At 37.3% G+C, this 19,045-nt stretch overlaps 1 protein-coding gene across 1 annotated transcript in view; it reads right to left on the reverse strand.

Moving 5' to 3' along the window:
• DNAH5 (dynein axonemal heavy chain 5) overlaps positions 1 to 19,045 on the reverse strand; it is a 259,490-nt gene that overhangs the window by 107,774 nt on the left and 132,671 nt on the right. Inside the window, exons 36-43 of the mRNA XM_061189135.1 lie at positions 15,315 to 15,493; positions 14,736 to 14,923; positions 14,206 to 14,400; positions 11,241 to 11,375; positions 10,270 to 10,377; positions 8,181 to 8,334; positions 3,355 to 3,501; positions 815 to 1,056 (exon numbers count right to left, since the gene is read on the reverse strand). Coding sequence (XP_061045118.1) covers positions 815 to 1,056; positions 3,355 to 3,501; positions 8,181 to 8,334; positions 10,270 to 10,377; positions 11,241 to 11,375; positions 14,206 to 14,400; positions 14,736 to 14,923; positions 15,315 to 15,493 — 1,348 coding nt within the window. The remainder of the gene's footprint in view (positions 1 to 814; positions 1,057 to 3,354; positions 3,502 to 8,180; positions 8,335 to 10,269; positions 10,378 to 11,240; positions 11,376 to 14,205; positions 14,401 to 14,735; positions 14,924 to 15,314; positions 15,494 to 19,045) is intronic.

Genomic DNA, 19,045 nt, shown 5'->3' on the forward strand with positions numbered 1-19,045 from the left:
ATATCTAAGTATGCAAGGCATTCAATTATAATCCTATGATAATCAACATACTCTAACATACATTGGTAGTAATAAAATAATATACCTTATCATGAATTGAAAAGATATTATCTGAAATATTATTTCAAAGTGCAAACTTAAAACTAACGTTATGACTATTGAATCTCATAAAAATTCTTTAAATGAATTTTAATAAATTGTCTTCTTCGAGTTAATATTCTAAGACAGTTGCTCCCAAATTTTATGTGAATGAGTACTTTTTTTAAATATCATGAATCCCCAAAGTGATACAATTAAATTTTCCTTATTCACTCACAGTTTGGTGGGATTATTTTTTTTTAATATTTATTTATTTATTTGGCTGCGCTGGGTCTTAGTTGTGGCATGCAGGCTCTTAGTTGCGGCATGCGGGCTCTTAGTTGCGGCATATGGGATCTAGTTCCCTGACCAGGGATCGAACCCAGGCCCCCTGAATTGAGAGCTCAGAGTCTTAACCACTGGACCACCAGAGAAGTCCCTAGTGGGATTATTGATTCACCTAGGCCTTGCAATTATTCCCCAGCCCACGGGGTGTAATTCACAGGTCTAAAATTATTAGAACTGAAGAACCCTGAGCACTGAAGAAACCTGTAAGGGACAACCTGGGCTGAGGGTCCCAGAGCATTCAAGGATCTTCCACAAACATCAGCATTAAAATGCAATTACACCAACAGGTCTGCAGAAAAATCAGCACACACTCTAAAAGAATGCTAAAAGGATCTGTTTCCCTCTTTAATTATACCAAAAAAAAAAAAAAAAAAGATTCCAATCATACCTCAAGAATAGGACTCCAATCAAGGACAGAAGAACTCATGAAAACCATCCCATTTCTTGAGACAGTAGCAGGCGAAGCATTGTCAATGTTATGAGGTTCGAAAACAATCTTACAGTTTGGAGCCATGGGAATCCGATCACCATTGGCAAGGGTTAGAGTTTTGTTATCGTCCAAAACGGAATTCAGATTTTCAATCCAGATGGCATCTACTGGCCCGTCAAGAACTATCCAGATATGCTCCCCTAGAACATCCCACCAAGGGCAGGGAGAAAAGCAAACATACACATATATGCATAGATACATAACTACTATGCTTGAAGAAGTACTATAATTTGATGTAATTTTCATTAATTTTTAAATAAAGCTTTGATCTAAATGATTATCGTATTTTGTCACATAGGACTCTTCCTGTTATTTATATAGCTGTTGTTTAAAGCCCATAATCAAGAAAAAGTCATTAGTTCATTGAACAGATATTCCTTGAGCACCTTCTCTGTATCAGCACAGTTCAAGGGATATTGTGATAAAAAAGACAACATCCTGCCTTCACAGAGCTGACTTTCTAAGGGGTAGACATGACAATCAAACCAATATGCAAAGAAATATATAAGAAAAATTCAGCAGGATAAGAGGGTGAGGCATTTTAGATAAGGTGGTCAATGAAGTATTTCTGGAGGAGAACCAAGTGATGTAAAGATCTAGAGCTAGAATTTTTCAGGCAGTGGGAACAGTAGTTGCAAAGGTCCTGAAGTGGGTACAAGCTTGGGGTGATCACGTTCCAGGAACAGCAGGAAGTCGAACCTGGTTAGAAAGAAGAAGGGAAGGGGGAAAGGGATGTGAGTGATGTCAGAAAGGCAGAGCCACGGAATCCATTCTGGTCTGCACACGTTTAGTCTGAGATGTCCAACAGACAGCCCATAGAGCTGTTGAGTTGGGAATTCAAGGGCTAGAGATTAAAATGTAGAAGCCATCAGCTTAGAGATGGCATTGAGAACCATGGCCTGGGTAAGTTTCTTCTAGATCATAAGTATAGATAGAGACAAGAGGTTTGAGGACACAAGCACTTCTACGTTTAGCCTTCTGGTAGGGTCTCCTCCACTGCTTCCTCCCTCTGGCTGACCTCTCAGTGAAACAGAAGTAGGAGGCGAGTCAGCCGGTAAGGTATCCCTGAAGTCAAGTGGTGGAAGAGTTTCAAGAATAAGAGTGATTAACTGTGCCAGATGCTACTGAGAGCAGGTTTATACTGAGAATCGATAGAATGTCCAACAGACACGGCCTTGTAAATTTAGGGATTCAGTTTAATAGTTACTCTTAATTTCTTAACCACTAGTTACTCTTACTTACCAACACCATGACCAGGTTTGTAGTTCTAATTTTTATCTCTAATGTAACAACTGTGGAATATTCTAAGTCAAATCAACTGCTATGAAATTCCTAATCGTGCTCATTCAACTAGCAGTTTAAGTAAAATGATGATCTGATCACCAGAGTCCCTGTGAAAGAAAAAGTATATGTTGCCTTTCTAAAAAGGACTGAAGAAAAAACCTCTCTAAGCACCTATTCTTTAAGGTAACATTTGGTTACTGGATCTGTGTTTACACAGGATTACTAGAACAAATCAGACACAAAATTTTATTTTATTCCCGTAAACAACAGCAATTTCTAATATGAGCACGCTTTAGAAATGAAGCGTTTTCTTTTCTCTTTTAACAATTGGTGTTGGGTTGATCAGCCACATTCCCTCAAAGAGAACGTCAGTGGTGCCACTTTAAACGTTTTTCAACAGAACACTGTTGCCCAAAGTGTGGACTCGTGAAGTAAGCCCAAATGTCTTGTCCTCCTCCTATACTCTTATTTGTCCCTGCAATTGCTTGCACTGTGCTTTCTCTTACTCATTCAGGAGTGAGAGGAGACTTGATATCACCTCTTCGATCGGAGCTTATTTTCTAGGACCATTGGGCTCAAGTCCCTAAGTAAGAGAATATTCAGAGTGAACCACTAGCCCTTAAGGAGTGTTTAAACAAAAAACAAACACCCGTGTACATCTAAAAGAGAATAATTTGTTAGACTTCACTTTTTGATATACACAATTTTCTTTCCAAAGAAGCCCATTTCCTCCTGTGATTTTATAGGAGAATCAATTTTCTAAAAATAGGCCATACTTAAATAAGAGTACCATTTTTTAACTATTCAGTGAAAACAGTGATGATGAAATCACTTGAATACAGTACTATCAATGTTCCTTAACAGCTTTTTCTATCTATTTTATCCGAAGTTTTCACAGGAATATAGAAATATTTTTTCAAAAGGAAAATAATTCCCTTTGTAACCAAAAAAAATAGGGGGGGGTGGGTATTTTAAATACACTAATCAGTCATTTCAGTATTTCAACATTAACAAATATCATACTGATTTATGAGTTCTTGGTCTAGGATAAGATATTATATGGAGACTACAGTTGTTCTACTAATTTTAAATAGCCACAAAGGATGTTATTTAGAAGTACATGTCAAAAATTATACTTGTAATTCATCTTCTACCTTTCTTAGCCCTCAATGTTTTCCTCCAAAGAGTAGAAAATATCCCATCGGTCCAATCATTCGTTGCCACGTCAAGCCGACCAAACATCTGTGGAGCCGTAATCGCTTTGGGATTCATCCTCATTTCCCGGTGTGGTTTTCCACAATCTATACCAAGTAAATACAAATTTTAAACAACTCCCATGTAGAATGAACCATCATTAGGCAACATTGCACCAATTTGCAGTGTACTGTCAGCAGGTGTTCAAAACATGAAAAAATGCAAAATTACATTGAAAATACATGTCTTACTGCATTCCAAGTTATCATAATTACCCTCATTATATTTTATTGACTAAAGCACTTTTTATCTTCTGGAAAAGAAAATTGCATGTTACATAAGGGGGAAAATGCTACCATGCTGGAAGTGATGAAGGAATTAATGTAGGATGGAAGTTCTTCAAATTTCACAGCTCAAAAATCTTTTGGTTTATGGTGTATTAGATTAACTCTTATATCTGAAATGTCCCTTAAAGATACCTGATTCTCTCCATTAACAGCTTTGATTTGCTGAGATATGGTCTTGCTCATTTGGAAAAAAATCAGCTAAACTAATGTTACAAAAATCAAGGATTTTTCTTCTGTGGTCAGCTTCAAAAAAGGTATTCAAATCTTTCAAACCCTAAAACTATTCTTAAATAAGATAGATTCTGTACATAGGGGACGGTAGTTACTAAGTAAAAAACTGAAGAATAAGATTTAAAGTATATTATACGTGGAATCTAAAAAAATGGTACAAAAGAACTTATTTACAAAACAGAAATAGACTCACAGACATAGAAAACAAACTTACGGCTATCAAATGGGAAAGGGTGGGGAGGGATAAGTTAAGAGTTTGGGATTAAAATATATACACACTACTATATGTAAAATAGATAATCAACAAGGACCTACTGTAGAGCACAGGGAACTCTGCTCAATATTCTGTAATAACCTAAATGGGAAAAGAACTTGAAAAAGAATAGATACATGTATATATATTAACTGAATCACTTTGCTGTACACCTGAAACTAATACAATATTGTAAATCAACTGTATTTCAATTTTAAAAGTTTAAAGATTTAAAGTATAAAATCATAAAAATAGAGGCTAAAATATTACACACTGTGTGAAAGATTGACAAACACAGGCACACATACATAGATATGCACACTGGAAAAGGTGTTACATTAAAACCTATCTAGAAAATTAGAGAATAGTTCTCTTTTTCCAAAATCACAAAAAGAATCAGGGTAATTATTTACAATATTTTACAGTGCTGAAATTCAACTTGGTCACAGGTCAGCTCTTTCAATACATGATATCCGCAAGACTGGCAACATTTTTTTAAAAATCTAATCACACTTTACCAAAGGCCAGCAACCTCTTCAAATGTATCATAGGTGAAAACTGGACTTGGTCTGTTGCCCATACAAGAGAAACTATCAAAAATTATTTCATTATGGTTGTAGGTAGAATTGTATCATTTTCATTTAAAATACGATACCATAACATTTTTATAAGAGCACTCTAAGGGAAAAAAAAAAGGTTGACTTTTTAAATGTTGGTTAAACGAATTCCTCTTAATTCTTCTCCCAGGCATTTCTTGACTGTCCTGATCACTCCACCTTCATGGACTCTGCCCCAGAGTAAGCACCCTTTTCTTGCTGTCACCTTCTTAGGACCTCCTTATGGAAGTTCCCAGACAGCCCCTCCGGTCCCAGTCTATTCTCTACGCGGCCACCGGATGGTCTTCTACACACAGGGCTAATCACACCACTCCCCAGCTCTATGGCTCCCCATCACCCACAGGATAAAATCTCGGTATTTATTGTGACTTACAAAGCTTCTCATGCCATGCCCTCTGTACTAATTTGAATTCCCCCTGGAAGCAAAGCCTGAGACAAAGACATGAGAACTGAGAGTTTGGATTCAGGGGAAAGAGAGAGTGAGACAGGAAAGGAGACAAAGCCAATAAAGGGCTCGTTGGTGAGCTGGTCACAGATAGAGTGTCCCTCTAAAAGACAGGAGGTGGGACATTTACCTTCCACTCTTTCCCTCATTGGTTAAGGGTATGGCTGCCTCAGGAGCATTAATTCTCACCCAACCCCTTCTTCCAGGCTGAGCCAGTTCTCTAGCTTCAAGGAAAGTCATAAGGCTGAAAAACAGGGAGGCACCACTGGCATCTGGGGGAGAAACTCTCCAACAGCTGCATCTGTAGCAGGGGAGGGCCAAAGGGATGCGGCCCTGGGCACCAATAGCATCTGCTCTACCTCCTCATCTCCCCCACTCCCACCACTCCCACAAATTAGATTTCATCCATGCCAGGGAGCTTCTCCAGGCATATCATGCTCTCGCCAGCCCCTCCTACCTGTTCAGCCTCTTCATTCTGCTAAGAATGCCTTTTATACAGCTGCTACTCAACCCGCAAACCTCAGATGAAGTAGCACCTGCTCTGTAAGCCTTTCTGGAATTCCTTAGAAAGGTTTCTGATCTCCTTTGCCTCTGCTCACATCATAATTGTCCAAATCTTCCTCATGTCCAATCTTCCATGCTGAGTTGCAATTATCTGTGTCACTACACTACACTGTAAACTCCTTAAAGACATGGTCATTTTTTTTTCATGCCTGCTTTCCCATTTCTAGTACAGAACCTCAAAGTACAGAACATCAAAGATATTTGATGAACAAATACATGACGAATAAGGGAACAAATAACATCCATGAGTCCTGCAGAAGTTCAACCCCATTACTTTCTCAATCTTTTGGATAATCAAAGTTTTCAGTAAAAAACAATGTCATTTAATATAACAAATGTTTACCCTATATACTAAAACCAAGAACAGGTTACTAAACAGCAGATAGTCTAATAATTTATTCATCTTTGCAAAGAACTTCTCCAAAACCAGTGACGCCATATTGATTACATCATTTAGACATATTATACACAATGTATCACTATTGTTCAATATTTAGTACTCATTTTGTTCAAGTCATTGTACCCAGTGCATTTGTAGTTTATTGTTAACAGAAGGTAGCTTCATAACAACAACAAAAGTATCTTTAAGCATAATTTGAGAAGGAGAATACATCATTTTAATGCTATGTAAAAATCCCAAAGCAGAACCTTAATAGTACACATGAAAACCATGTGGTAAGTTTTGCAGGTGTGATCTCTCAGTTTTGGTGGAGGTAGGTGCTAGCTGAGAGCATAAGCCTGTCTCAGTGTGGAAGACCCCCTGGTAGAGTCCTGAGGTACAGAATTCACTTTGTCCCATAGCTGAGGAAATTGAGACTAAATCTAATGTATGCAGGACCCTAGAATAAATACAGACCATAGTTACCAACCAATATCAATGCACTGGGGTTCCATGAGCTGACTGGAAACCCAGCCAGGCAGCTTTTCCTTGTGGGACAATGTATGATGCATTCTAACAGCCAAAGTTCTGTGAAATTTTGGAACTGCCGTGACTAAGGGCTGCGAATACTTTTAAGAAGGAAGTCGTCGACGTCTAATCAGAACCAGAGAATACAAGAATAATCACGAAAAAGGCAATGCCCATTAACCTTAGATAACTTTAGGTTAGGGACTTAGATGTAAAACTTAGGGACATCTGGAAATTAAATACGTTTATTTCACTTCACAAGAAAAATATCTGATTCTGGGTGGGAAATTAGTTTATAATTAGGGTGATTTTTCAATACATAGAATTTAAGAGTTGGGATTAGAATTATATTTATTGAGAGGTAGCATCCTGTGTTAAGTCATAAGTGGCAAATGGTATGGTTTACCGGGAAAATTCTGAGTTTTTCATTAATGGGCCCTGACCTTAATTTTGAGTCTCATCATTTACCATCTTTTTGACGCTGAATATTTCTGAAGTTAAATTTTGACTTTTTTGTACAAAATGCGGATAATAATAGCCACATCTCAAGATCATTTTGAAAACTAAATGGCATAACATATGTAAAACATATAGCACAGTCCATAAAATCACTTTAAAAAAATGTTTTTCCTGAAGCATTATTCAGAAAAGCCAAGATATGGAAACAACCTATGTGTCTACCAATGGATGAATGAATAAAGAAGATGTGGTATACATACACAGTGGAATGTTATTCATCCAAGAAAAATAAGGACATCCTGCCATTTGTGAAAACATGGAGGGAACTTGAGGGCATTATGCTAAGTGAAATAAGTCAGACAGAGAAAGACAAATACTGTATGATATCACTTATATGTGGAATCTAAAAAAGTCAAACTCAGAGAAACAGATTGTAGAACGGTGGTCACCAGGTATTGGAGGTGAGGGAAATGGGGAGATATTGGAAAAGGGTACAAACTTCCAGTTATAAGATTAACAAATTTGGGGATCTAATGTACAGCATGGTGATTATAGCTAATAATACTGTATCATATACTTGAATATTTCTAAGAAAGTAGATCTTAAATGCTCTCATCACAAAAAAGAAATGGTTATTATGTGATACGATGGTGGTGGTAGCTAATGCTATGGTGATAATAATTTTGCAACATATAAATGTATCAAATCAACACACTGTACACCTTAAACTTGCACATGTTATGTGTCCAAATTATATTTGTATACAACAAAGCTGGAAAAAAACGTTTTTCTCCTCTGGTCCATTAATGTACTGTGTTATCTCTAAAATCTACCCAATATTCAAAAAAGTAGCATCCCCTGCTATAAAAATATGCTAACATACATCTACATTTGTGTCCCTCTTGGGGCATTCACATGTGTCACAACAGTTTAAATGTGTCTCCAGATTGACTGCCCCCCTACCTGCCATGGCGTTCATCAAGGCGTGGATGCAGGTGGTTTTCCCTGCTCCACTAGGCCCCAGGGTCATCATTCCATGCCGCACTCTCTGTGTTTCAAACAACTGGATGACTTTCAGTTTCCAAGGAGGATGGTTGATTAAACCAGCTTCTTCAACCTGAAAGCATAACAAACCACCCACATTGGGCCACATGAACAGATATCTGGACTCATCATTGTGCTCAAAATAAGTATAGACATGGAGCGAGGTTAGAGAAACGGGGAATTACTGTTAATGCATATGAAGTTTCAGTTGGGAAAGATGAAAAAAGTTCTGAAGACAGACAGTGGTGAGGTTTGCACAATACTATGAATGTACTTAATGCCACTGAACTGTACACTTAAAAAATAGTTAAAATGGTGCATTTTATGTCATGTGTTTTACCACAATGAAATATATATACTTTTGGCTGCACCGCAGGGCTTGTGGGATCTTAGTGCCCCAACCAGGGATGGAACCCGGGTCCACGGCAGTGAAAGCCTGAGTCTTAACCACTGGACTGCCAGGGAATTCCCAATAAAAAATATATTGCATAAAAAATATATATACATAGGCAAAAGCAGGCTGAACATAATCAAAATGATATCCCAGGCAAACAAGAAACACCTACAGTTGACTTTGGGAATTAAATACACTTATATTAACATTTTATTGCATGTATGTATTAGGAGCAACTTAAGAATAAAGGCTCAAATATTAAAATGTATTTTAAATGTTTAATTTAAAAGATGATATTTCATTTAAAAGATAATTTCAAGCATACCAAGTTGACTGATATTCCATATCAATGTCAAGCCATCTTTATAAATCTTCTGGATAGTTTTTATCTATCAAACACATGTATGGAAGCTACGCTGCCAAACGCTATTCTGAGTTTAATCTTCTATGAGATTGGTACTATTGGTGTCTTCATTTTATAGGTAAGGAAACTGGGGCACAAAGAGACTAAGCAATTTATCCAAGATTATTAGTTGTTAAGTTATAGAGTAGGGATTGGAACCCAAGAAATTCAGCCCTATGGTCCATGCTCTTAACCATCATGCTATGCTTAAATTCACTATAAATGATGCTCTTATTTTTACTTAAGTAATTTTGACTAATAATCATGTATCATTTTATGCTATGTACTTTCTCTTCAGATTTTTCTTATGCTATAAATTACTAATGTAAGTCACTTTATAAATTAGTTTATACTTACCTTTTTAGGCAATGCTACAATTAATTTGGCCATATGATGAAGAAGCCATTTGTAAAATGAATTATCACTTTTACCTGATTAGGAAATTAAGATCTTTATACACTGATATTTAAAGGGGAAATGGCCATAAAATAATACCATATTGATTTTTATTACAAATATCTTCAAAGAATTGAAATACATTTTATAAATATGAGCTAATCACCATTTCTATGAAAATTTTTTTTTTCAAAACTCTTTTTCATAGGAAAGGAAGTTGAGGCACAAGGTTTTCATGATTCATTTCCATTCCTAGGAAGACTATAAAAAGTTAAAGCTGCACCAAGTGTCATGGGAAATCCAGACACCTAATGATACACTTAACATGATGGATCCCCCCAGAGCCCAAGGAAGAAATCACAAGTGATCTTGGGCCTGGGGAAAAAGAATGACAGCTAAGGAGCCACATGAGATCACTGCAAATGACACTCAGTAGCTAGAGTCCTGAGACCAAAGCAATGTGGTAAACACCAGGGCCACAGAGAGAAACAAAACAAGCATGGGCAATGCAGCTGGCCAAGCCCCACCGGCCCTGCTGACCCATCACATTTCATTGGGAATCTGGTGTGGAATGGTCTCCATCAATAATGGGGCCACTAGCACATGGCTAACTGGACCTGTAGCTGAGTGATGGTAGGAGATCCCCTGGGAGGAAAAGCTCTATCAATGGTGAGCAACGGCTTCTCTTAAAACTGTAGTCACAGCCTCAGTGTTGTTCTCGGAACCTGTAGATTTAGGCCACAACAGCGCCACTTGATTCCCATGAAGTTCAGATGAAAGGGACACCGTACTTGATGTCCTGTGAAATATATTACCTGTCTACTAATTGCCATTTCCAGTTCAGGGTAACCGGCCTTGTCCAGAAGAATATTTGGGAAGAGATCTTCAATCAAACTCAAAAATAAGGGTTCATCCTCATCAATCTCAGAAAGAAAATAAAGGGAAATCAGACCAAATCTTTTGGCATAAACATGGCAATATCAGATAAACTGAAAATGTCCAATACAGCCCAGATTACTTTGTCACAAACAGTAATAAATAAAATATCACCTCCACTGAAGTTGAGAAATATTTTCATCATGTTTACTAAATTAAAAATTAGTTTTTTAAAAAGGGGGGTGGGGGGGAGAAGAGAAAAAAAAAAGGAAGGAAATAGAAGGAAAGAAAATATTGCCTACATGACAACCTTTCCATAAAACAACCAGATTGGGGAGTTTACTAAATAACCTACAATTTCTCATTTAAATTAAAAAGAATTTTTTTTAATGAGAACAGTGGCAAATTCATGAATTGGAATTTGGTTCATACTCTTAATTTGAAACCAAAGTATATCATTCTGTCATCCCGTACATGGATCCACTGATACTGGACAACTGATTGTTCAGTCTCTACTGTGAAATCAAATAATGTGAACTTATTACACACTTGTAAAATTCACATACAATTTCCTGCCAAGGTCTACTTTAACGAAGGTAAAAGGGATTTTAGTTCTACAGCACAAAAATTTCAAGGTATTTGGAAATGTAAGATGTGGATTTTTAAAAATCCATTTTAATTCTATTGGAATAGACGTGTTAGACTAGAGATGAGTCACCACAAAAATTGCTCCTGAAAAAATGTAATTTAAAGTTATGCTCTATGTAATTTAAATTTATGTTATGCTCTATGTATTTATCTGATAATTAAGCATTTTAAATGAGCACTTTACATAAATATTTCTAATCTCATTTGTGCTTAGTTAAACTGAAATTTAAGTGGGTGGAACATTTCCATCTGTGAATCTTACCAGTTTGGAAAGATTCATATCTCGTAGTACACGCATGACAATTGTGGACTCCGTATCCGTGGGGCTGGCTCTTTTGGCTGCTCCCAGAGTTCGCAGAACAGACAGAATATTACGCAGACCAAAGTCATAATGTACCTGAAGAATATGAGGTACACTGGGCTTATTTTCAATATTAACTTACCCATAGAAACTGTACAAATTTGACAAAGACATAATGAATAAATGCTGATTTTCCTTTAGAAAATTTGTAGTTAGTGGGGCAATAAATTTTTTTATCAACAGATTATTTTTTTAGCAAATGGAGAATACCCAAAAGAATCCTCTCCTGTACCATCATTAATTTAAGCCCTTAGATCAGAACTAATAGATCCTGACAGAGAGAAAGGAATAAATTTCCTCCTGGAGATACATGTCCCCTTGAGCCCTTCTTAACCAATCATCCATAAGAAAATTTCCTCATATCTTGAAAGCTAAAATTCTGAACCAGAATTAAACTGAGACCTCACTCATGAACATCATATAAGTTTAAAAAACAGGGGTATTGAGGAGAAAGAAAAGTAGCTACATTCCAGGATTACCTAGAGGGGGAAACAATAAGGACAAATCAGAAAGTCAAGCCACCAGCTTTGTTGTCCCCTTGATGGGTATTTATAAAAAGCTCAATCATGCCAAATTTCAGCACATATAAAGTGAATAATTAAAAACCAATTATCCAACCACTATAGGAAAGAGTATCCCTGGCAGTTGGTCAAACAATTTAAAATAGAACTACCATATCATACAGCAATCCCACTTCAGGGACTATATTCAAAAGAATTGAAAGCAGAGTCTCAAAAAGATATTTAAACACTCATGTTCATAGCAACACTATTCACAATAGCCAGGAGGTGGAAGCAACCCAAATGCCCATCGACTGATGAACGGATAAACAAAACATGGCATACATGTAAAAATAAGAATGTTTTTCAACCAGGAAAAGGAAGCAAGTATAATACTATCACATGCTACACCGTGGATGAAACTTGAGAACATTATACTAAGTTAAATAAGCCAGTCACAAAAAGACAAATACTGTGTGGGTTCCACTTATATGAGCTATCTAAAGTAGCCAAATACATAGAAACAGAAAGTAGAATTGTGGTTACCAGGGAATGGGGGGAAGGGAAGAGTGGAGTTGTTTAATGGGTATAGAGTTTCAGTTTTGCAAGACAAAAAAGTTATGGAGATCTGTTTCACAACAATGTGAATTTACTTAACACTACTGAACTATACGCTTAAAAATGGTTAAGATGATAAATTTAATATTTTTTAATCATAATTCTAAAAACCTATAGGGAAAAAAAAAACATTACCTGCTAATTACCAACCAATCGTTTGGAGGATAGAGCACATAAAAATATTCAGACCGAGTTCCTGCCTTCAAGGAGTTTAAATTCTAATTGTGGCAATAAAATAAAAATATGAGCAAGCTTGCATAAAAGTACAATAACAATGACTTGGAAGTACTGGTGAGTGGAATTAAGGAAAACTTATCAGCATTAGACTCAGTTAAATCTGTGGGCATGAAGTGAGATTCACAGAATGCTCACCAAGGGATCAGCCTGGGGCCAATTGTTTTGTACACATGGACTCATTTCATTTCCCTTGTGACCTTGTGACCTTGTGAACAAGGGCAATAGGAGTGAAGGAGGAGAAATGAAATTAGAGAAGAAGAGGGCAGGAGTCAGTGATGTGGGAGTTTCTCTACCTGCAAGAAACAGCAGGGAAAAGGGAAGAATCAATGAGTAAAGGCTGCAATCATCAGAAGCAACCAAGAATGTTTTGAGTGAGAATGGAATATAGTTGAACCTGTGAGTATAACCTAGATTCAAAGAAGTTTGGATTGAGAGGTTCCTCAAAACCATGAGGACACATGACATATATTATGATGAATGAACAGGTGAGATAAAAAGCAAACATCAATATTCATAATTCTTTGGCTCTTAAGTCAGTTCAGATAGTGTTAACTTCATTTCTATGCCTTAAATGTTAATTTCTTCAAATGTACTTAGTAAAACTATGAATGTAAAATTGTTTTTGCCATGATACGACTTTCTACTTTGTATATATGAGGTACCTTGTCAACAACCCCAGTCCACAATTTTTTTAAATTTTTATTTTATATTAGAGTATAGCTGATTTACAATATTGTGTTAGTTTCAGGTGTACAGCAAAGTGATTCAGTTATACATATACATATGTGTATTCTTTTTAAGATTCTTTTCCGGTGTAGGTTATTACAGAACATTGAGTACAGTTCCCTGTGCTATACAGTAGGTCTTTGTTGTATACCTATTTTATATATAGTAGTGTGTATATGTTAATCCCAAACTCCTCATTTACCCCTCCCCCTGCCTTCCCCTTTGGTAACCATAGGTTTGTTTTCTATATCTGTGAGTCTATTTCTGTTTTGTAAATAAGTTCCTTTGTATCATTTTTTTAGATTCCACATGTAATTGATATCATATGATATTTGTCTTTCTCTGCCTGACTTCACTTAGTATGATCATCTCTAGGTCCATCCATGTTGCTGCAAATGGCATTATTTCATTCTTTTTTTATGGCTGAGTAATATTCCATTGTATATATGTACCACATCTTCTTTATCCATTCATCTTTCGATGGACATTTAGGTTGCTTCCATGTCTTGGCTATTGTAAGCAGTGCTGCAATGAACATTGGGGTGCATGTATCTTTTCGAATTACAGTTTTGTCTGGATATATGCCCAGGAGAGGGATTGCTGTGTCATATGGTAGTTCTATTTTTAGTTTTCTGAGGAACCTCCATACTGTTTTCCACAGTGGCTGCACCAACTTACATTCCCCCCAACAGTGTAGAAGGATTCCCTTTTCTCCACACCCTCTCCAGCACTGAATAAAAAATTTAAATATGCCTAAGTACATAGGGACCTTCAGAATGTCACACCTGCTTAGAAAGCTGCTCCTCACACAGCTTGTAGAGCGTGAAAAACTTCCTGGCCAAAACAATGTTGTCAATGAAACCGCAACTAGCCAACTTCACCCTGATGATAATCTGTCGGTCAGGCACCATCATGGCCACGGAGCGGAAGTTAATCTTCAAGTTTTCAGGGAGTTCCTGCCGCCCAGCATAGCCAGGATTCTATACAGAAAATAAAACCCAAGGATGAATGATACAGTCATGGGGTAACAAGCGCAACACATCAGCATGATATTAAAAGATGCATTATGCACACACAACAAATCTGGAATGACAACCAGAAAATTCATTTACATATCTCACTCTCCTTTTAACTGGAGAGGCTAAGTCATGAGTTATTAATATAAGCTCTGTTTAACACCAAAGGTTTTCAAACAGGAGTGAAAATTACAATCCCAATTTCCATTCATGGAAAATAAGTGACATATGACCAGGGACATGCGTGAAAACTGTGATAAGAAGGCTAAAGTTCAGTAGCTCTTCTTGTGGTTCCTTACCATAGTTAGAAAAAGCCCAAATTCAGGGTTCATAGTCACATTATCTCCATCAGTAAAAATAAAAGACTTTTTACGCTCCTTTTTACATGTCAGAATAATGGAAATCTGCTGGGCTGCAACGGAGAGAACTGGTAGGTCGATACGATTAAATTCATCAAAACAACCCCAGGATCCAGACTGAGCCAGTCCTTAGAACGGAAATTAAATAGGAAATCCAATTAGTACATAATTTTGGAAAGTCAAAGAAAAAGAGCATTATGCAACTGCCAGATCAAGCCACAGATAAGTTTGCTCAAACATAAAGTTGAACAAATAGATCATACATTAAATGCCTCCAAAATAACTCACAATGTGACCCTTTATCTGTAAACACCCAACCTGCAGGGATAAAGGAACATTACAAAGGCAAGTGATACTGACATTTGACCCACACAACACCGGTAAGATTCAGGTTTCCCAAAAAGTTTTACAAAGTTGGAAAATGACACTAAGATGTAGCCAATTGTTGAAAAATAAATCTTAACAAGATATTCCACCTTAGCTTAAATTTCTCATCAAATAAAAAAATATAACCCTCACCTTTAAAAATCCGTCCAAGTCCTCGGAAATCCATCTGGTCTGAACAATTGAAAACCACGACGTATTTCCCAAGGCATCGTCCCATATCTTTGGTCGTTTCTGTTTTGCCTGTTCCTGCTGGTCCAGCGGGGGCTCCCCCCATGCTCATTCCCAGAGCTTGAGCCAACGTGATATAACACCTGGAGGGGTAGAGAAATCACTAGAACCATACCACTGGCATCTGGAAGATACTTCTGAGACATCACAGTGACATGATACAGGCACAAAATTGAAAGAAGGAAGATCCTGACCATTACCCCTACATAACCTTTCCAAAACTGCATCCTAAAATACACTTATCCTTATGGATATTAACATGTGTTGAGGAAAAAAGGAGGGGGTGGTCTATGGTCAAATACATTTGAAAACTCTTAAAAAGGTTAAAAATAAAAGGAAAGGTTGGTAAAGAATGTGTTATCAATGATTAACTCAATATTGAAAAAACAAACAACCCAATCAAAAAATGGACAGAAGACCAACATAGACATTTTTCCAAAGAAGTCATACAGATGGCCAACAGGGACATGAAAAGATGCTCAATATCGCTAATTATTAGAGAAGTGCAAATCAAAACTACAATGAGGTATCACCTCACATCAGTCAGAATGACCACCATTAAAATGTCTACAAATAAAAAATGCTGGAGAGGGTGTGGAGAAAAGGGAACCCTCCTGCACTGTTAGTGGGAATGTAAATTGGTGGAGCCACTATGGTAAACAGTATGGAGGTTCCTTAAAACACTAAAAACAGAGTCACCATATGGTCCAGCAATCCCACTCCTGGGCATACATCCAGAAAAGACAAAAACTCTAATTCAAAAAGATACATGCACCCCAATGTTCATAGCTGCAATATTTACAATAGCCAAGACACGGAAACAACCCAAGTGCCCATCAACAGAAGACTGGCTTAAGAAGATGTGGTGTGTGTATATATACACACACACACACAATGGAATATTACTCATTCACAAAAAAAAAAAAAAGAAATAGTGCCACATGCAGCAATGTGGATGAACCTAGAGAATATTAGTGAAGTAAGTCAGAGAAAGACAAATGCTATATGATATCGCATATGTGGAATCCAAAAAAATATACAAATGAATATATATACAAAACAGAAACAGACTCACAAACATAGAAAAAAAACTTACGGTTACCAAATGGGAGAGAGAGGGAGGGACAAATTAGGAGTATGGGATTAACAGATACACACTACTATACATAAAATAGATAAGTAACAAGGATTTACTTGTTAAATAAAGTAAATTTATTTTAGGGAATTATATTCAATATCTTATAATAACCTATAATGGAACATAATCGGAAAAAAAATAACTGAAGCAATTTGCTGTACACTTGAAACTAACACAATATTGTAAATCAACTATACTTCCATTTAAAAAATTCTAGAGCTTCCCTGGTGGTGCAGTGGTTAAGAATCCACCTGTCAGTACAGGGGACACGGGTTCGAGCCCTGGTCTGGGAAGATCCCACATGCCGCAGAGCAACTAAGCCCACGCACCACAACTACTAAGCCTGTGCTCTAGAGCCCGTGAGCCACAACTCCTGAGCCTGTGTGCCACAACTACTGAAGCCCGCATGCCTAGAGCCCAGGCTCCACAAGAGAAGCCACTGCAATGAGAAGCCGGCGCACCACAACGAACAGTAGCCCCCGCTTGCTGCAACTAGAGAAAGCCCGCGTATAGCAACAAAGACCCAACGTAGCCAAAAATAAATAAATAAATAAAATTTTAAAAATAAAAAATTCTAAACAAACAAAAAAAACAATGAAAAACAATAGTCATAGCAACATCATCAATGATGACTAACACTTACTCAGCGGCAGGCCCAGTGCTGGGTCCCTACCTCCATTACCTCTAGTCCACACAACGATTCCAGAAGAAGGGACTCAGAAAGGTTAGCCGTCTTGGCCAAGACCACAAAGCCCAGTGGCCAAGACCCAGGTATAACTCACGGAAGCTGTGAGAATATGTCAGAGAAAGAACACACGGCATGAGGCCTGTCTACGTTTTTTTTTTTTTTGGCCGCAATGCGCGGCTTGTGGGATGTTAGTTCCCCAACCAGGGATCAAACCCAGGTCCTCTACAGTGAGAGCGCAGAGTCCTAACCACTGGACCACCAGGGAATTCCCGTTTACATTTCTTATCAAGAAGATGAGATGTCTCCATCAGTCTTAAATTTCTGCTGCCCTCGGTCTTAAGTGATAGCAGTACAGCAAGTCCCCTACATACGAACCTTAAAGTTGCGAACTTTCAAAGATGCGAACGTGTGTTCCATCAACATCATGCATGAGTGGAATTGCAGCTTTCCCTCCGTCTCCTATTGCTGACGATCCTTCAGCTCTACCATCTCCCACCTCCTCTCCCTCCTCTAGTCAGTAACTCTATTTGCCTGTTCACTCGATGCCAGCCCCTGGATGCCAGCTGTTGTACTGTACTTTTCAAGGTACTGTACTGTAAGATTAAACATGGTTTCTTTATTTTTTGTGTTTGTTTGTTTTTTATGTATTATTTGTGTGAAAAGTATTATAAATCTATTACAGTACAGTACTATATAGCCGATTGTGTTAGTTGGGTACCTAGGCTAACTTTGCTGGACTTACGAACAAATTGGACTTACAAACGCGCTCTCGGAATGGAACTCATTTGCATGTAGGGGACTTACTGTAGTAAGAAAGATTCCAGACTTCTTGACTTGTGCTCAGAAGTAGAAGGAAGGACTGGTCATGAAAAATACCATGAGCTTTTCGAAAAAGGCACTATATGTTTTTAGCATATTTATTGACTATTTTATCATCTGAAATATCTGCAACTCCATCCAAATGACGTCACGTTTCCCCGAGACGATCGCTATCAACATTGTTGAATTTTCACAGGGCAGTCAGTGAAAAGCTGACAAGATGTCAAGGTCTCTGGCCTTTGTTTTATTCAAGTATTAATCTTAGTGAGGAATTCTTTTGTAAAAAGGCAGCCAATCTTGCAATGCAATCCCAATGACCAGCAAAAAATGGTGACTCACTCCTCCCATAATCAACTTAGAGAAGAATAAGCAAGTGAACACTTAGAGTGAAACAGGGGGAAACAAACTTCAGAATCACCTCCACTTACATACTTCGCTTTTAAAGTTCTCAAGTTTTTTGATACAGAAATATATACAAGATAATGAATACAGTGAAAGAATCAAGTTGCAAAAAAGTTTGTATAATCTGATACCTATATGTGAAAGTTAAAAAGAATCTTGACATATAAGCATTTGAAATTTCTTAGAGAGAAAATAAACTACTGATCATTTTGAAAAATAGAAAAATTTTCCTCTCATACTTTCAACCTTATTTCTTTAGGTACTATTTAATTTTTTCACCACAAAGATGTGACTTTGAAAATAAACATTTCTTCATTCATTTGGGAAATTTTATTTAGTACCTCTTATGGAACAGAACTGTTCCTGGAGCAGTGAATAAATCACAGGAAGTCTACACCTCAAAGAGCTGATATCCTAAAGGAAGGAAACAGACTATTTAAAAGTAGAAAACAGGAAAAATAAAGCTGGTTAGGAGGGTTCAGGAGTGTGGGGCTTGCTGCTTCACATGTGTCAGGTCCAAAGACCCATGTGCGATGACATTCAGTCGGAGACCTGGAGAAGAGGAAGTGAGCTATGCCAGTATCGAGG

This window comes from Eubalaena glacialis, chromosome 4, assembly GCF_028564815.1.
Source record: "Eubalaena glacialis isolate mEubGla1 chromosome 4, mEubGla1.1.hap2.+ XY, whole genome shotgun sequence".
Lineage (NCBI taxonomy): Eukaryota > Metazoa > Chordata > Mammalia > Artiodactyla > Balaenidae > Eubalaena > Eubalaena glacialis.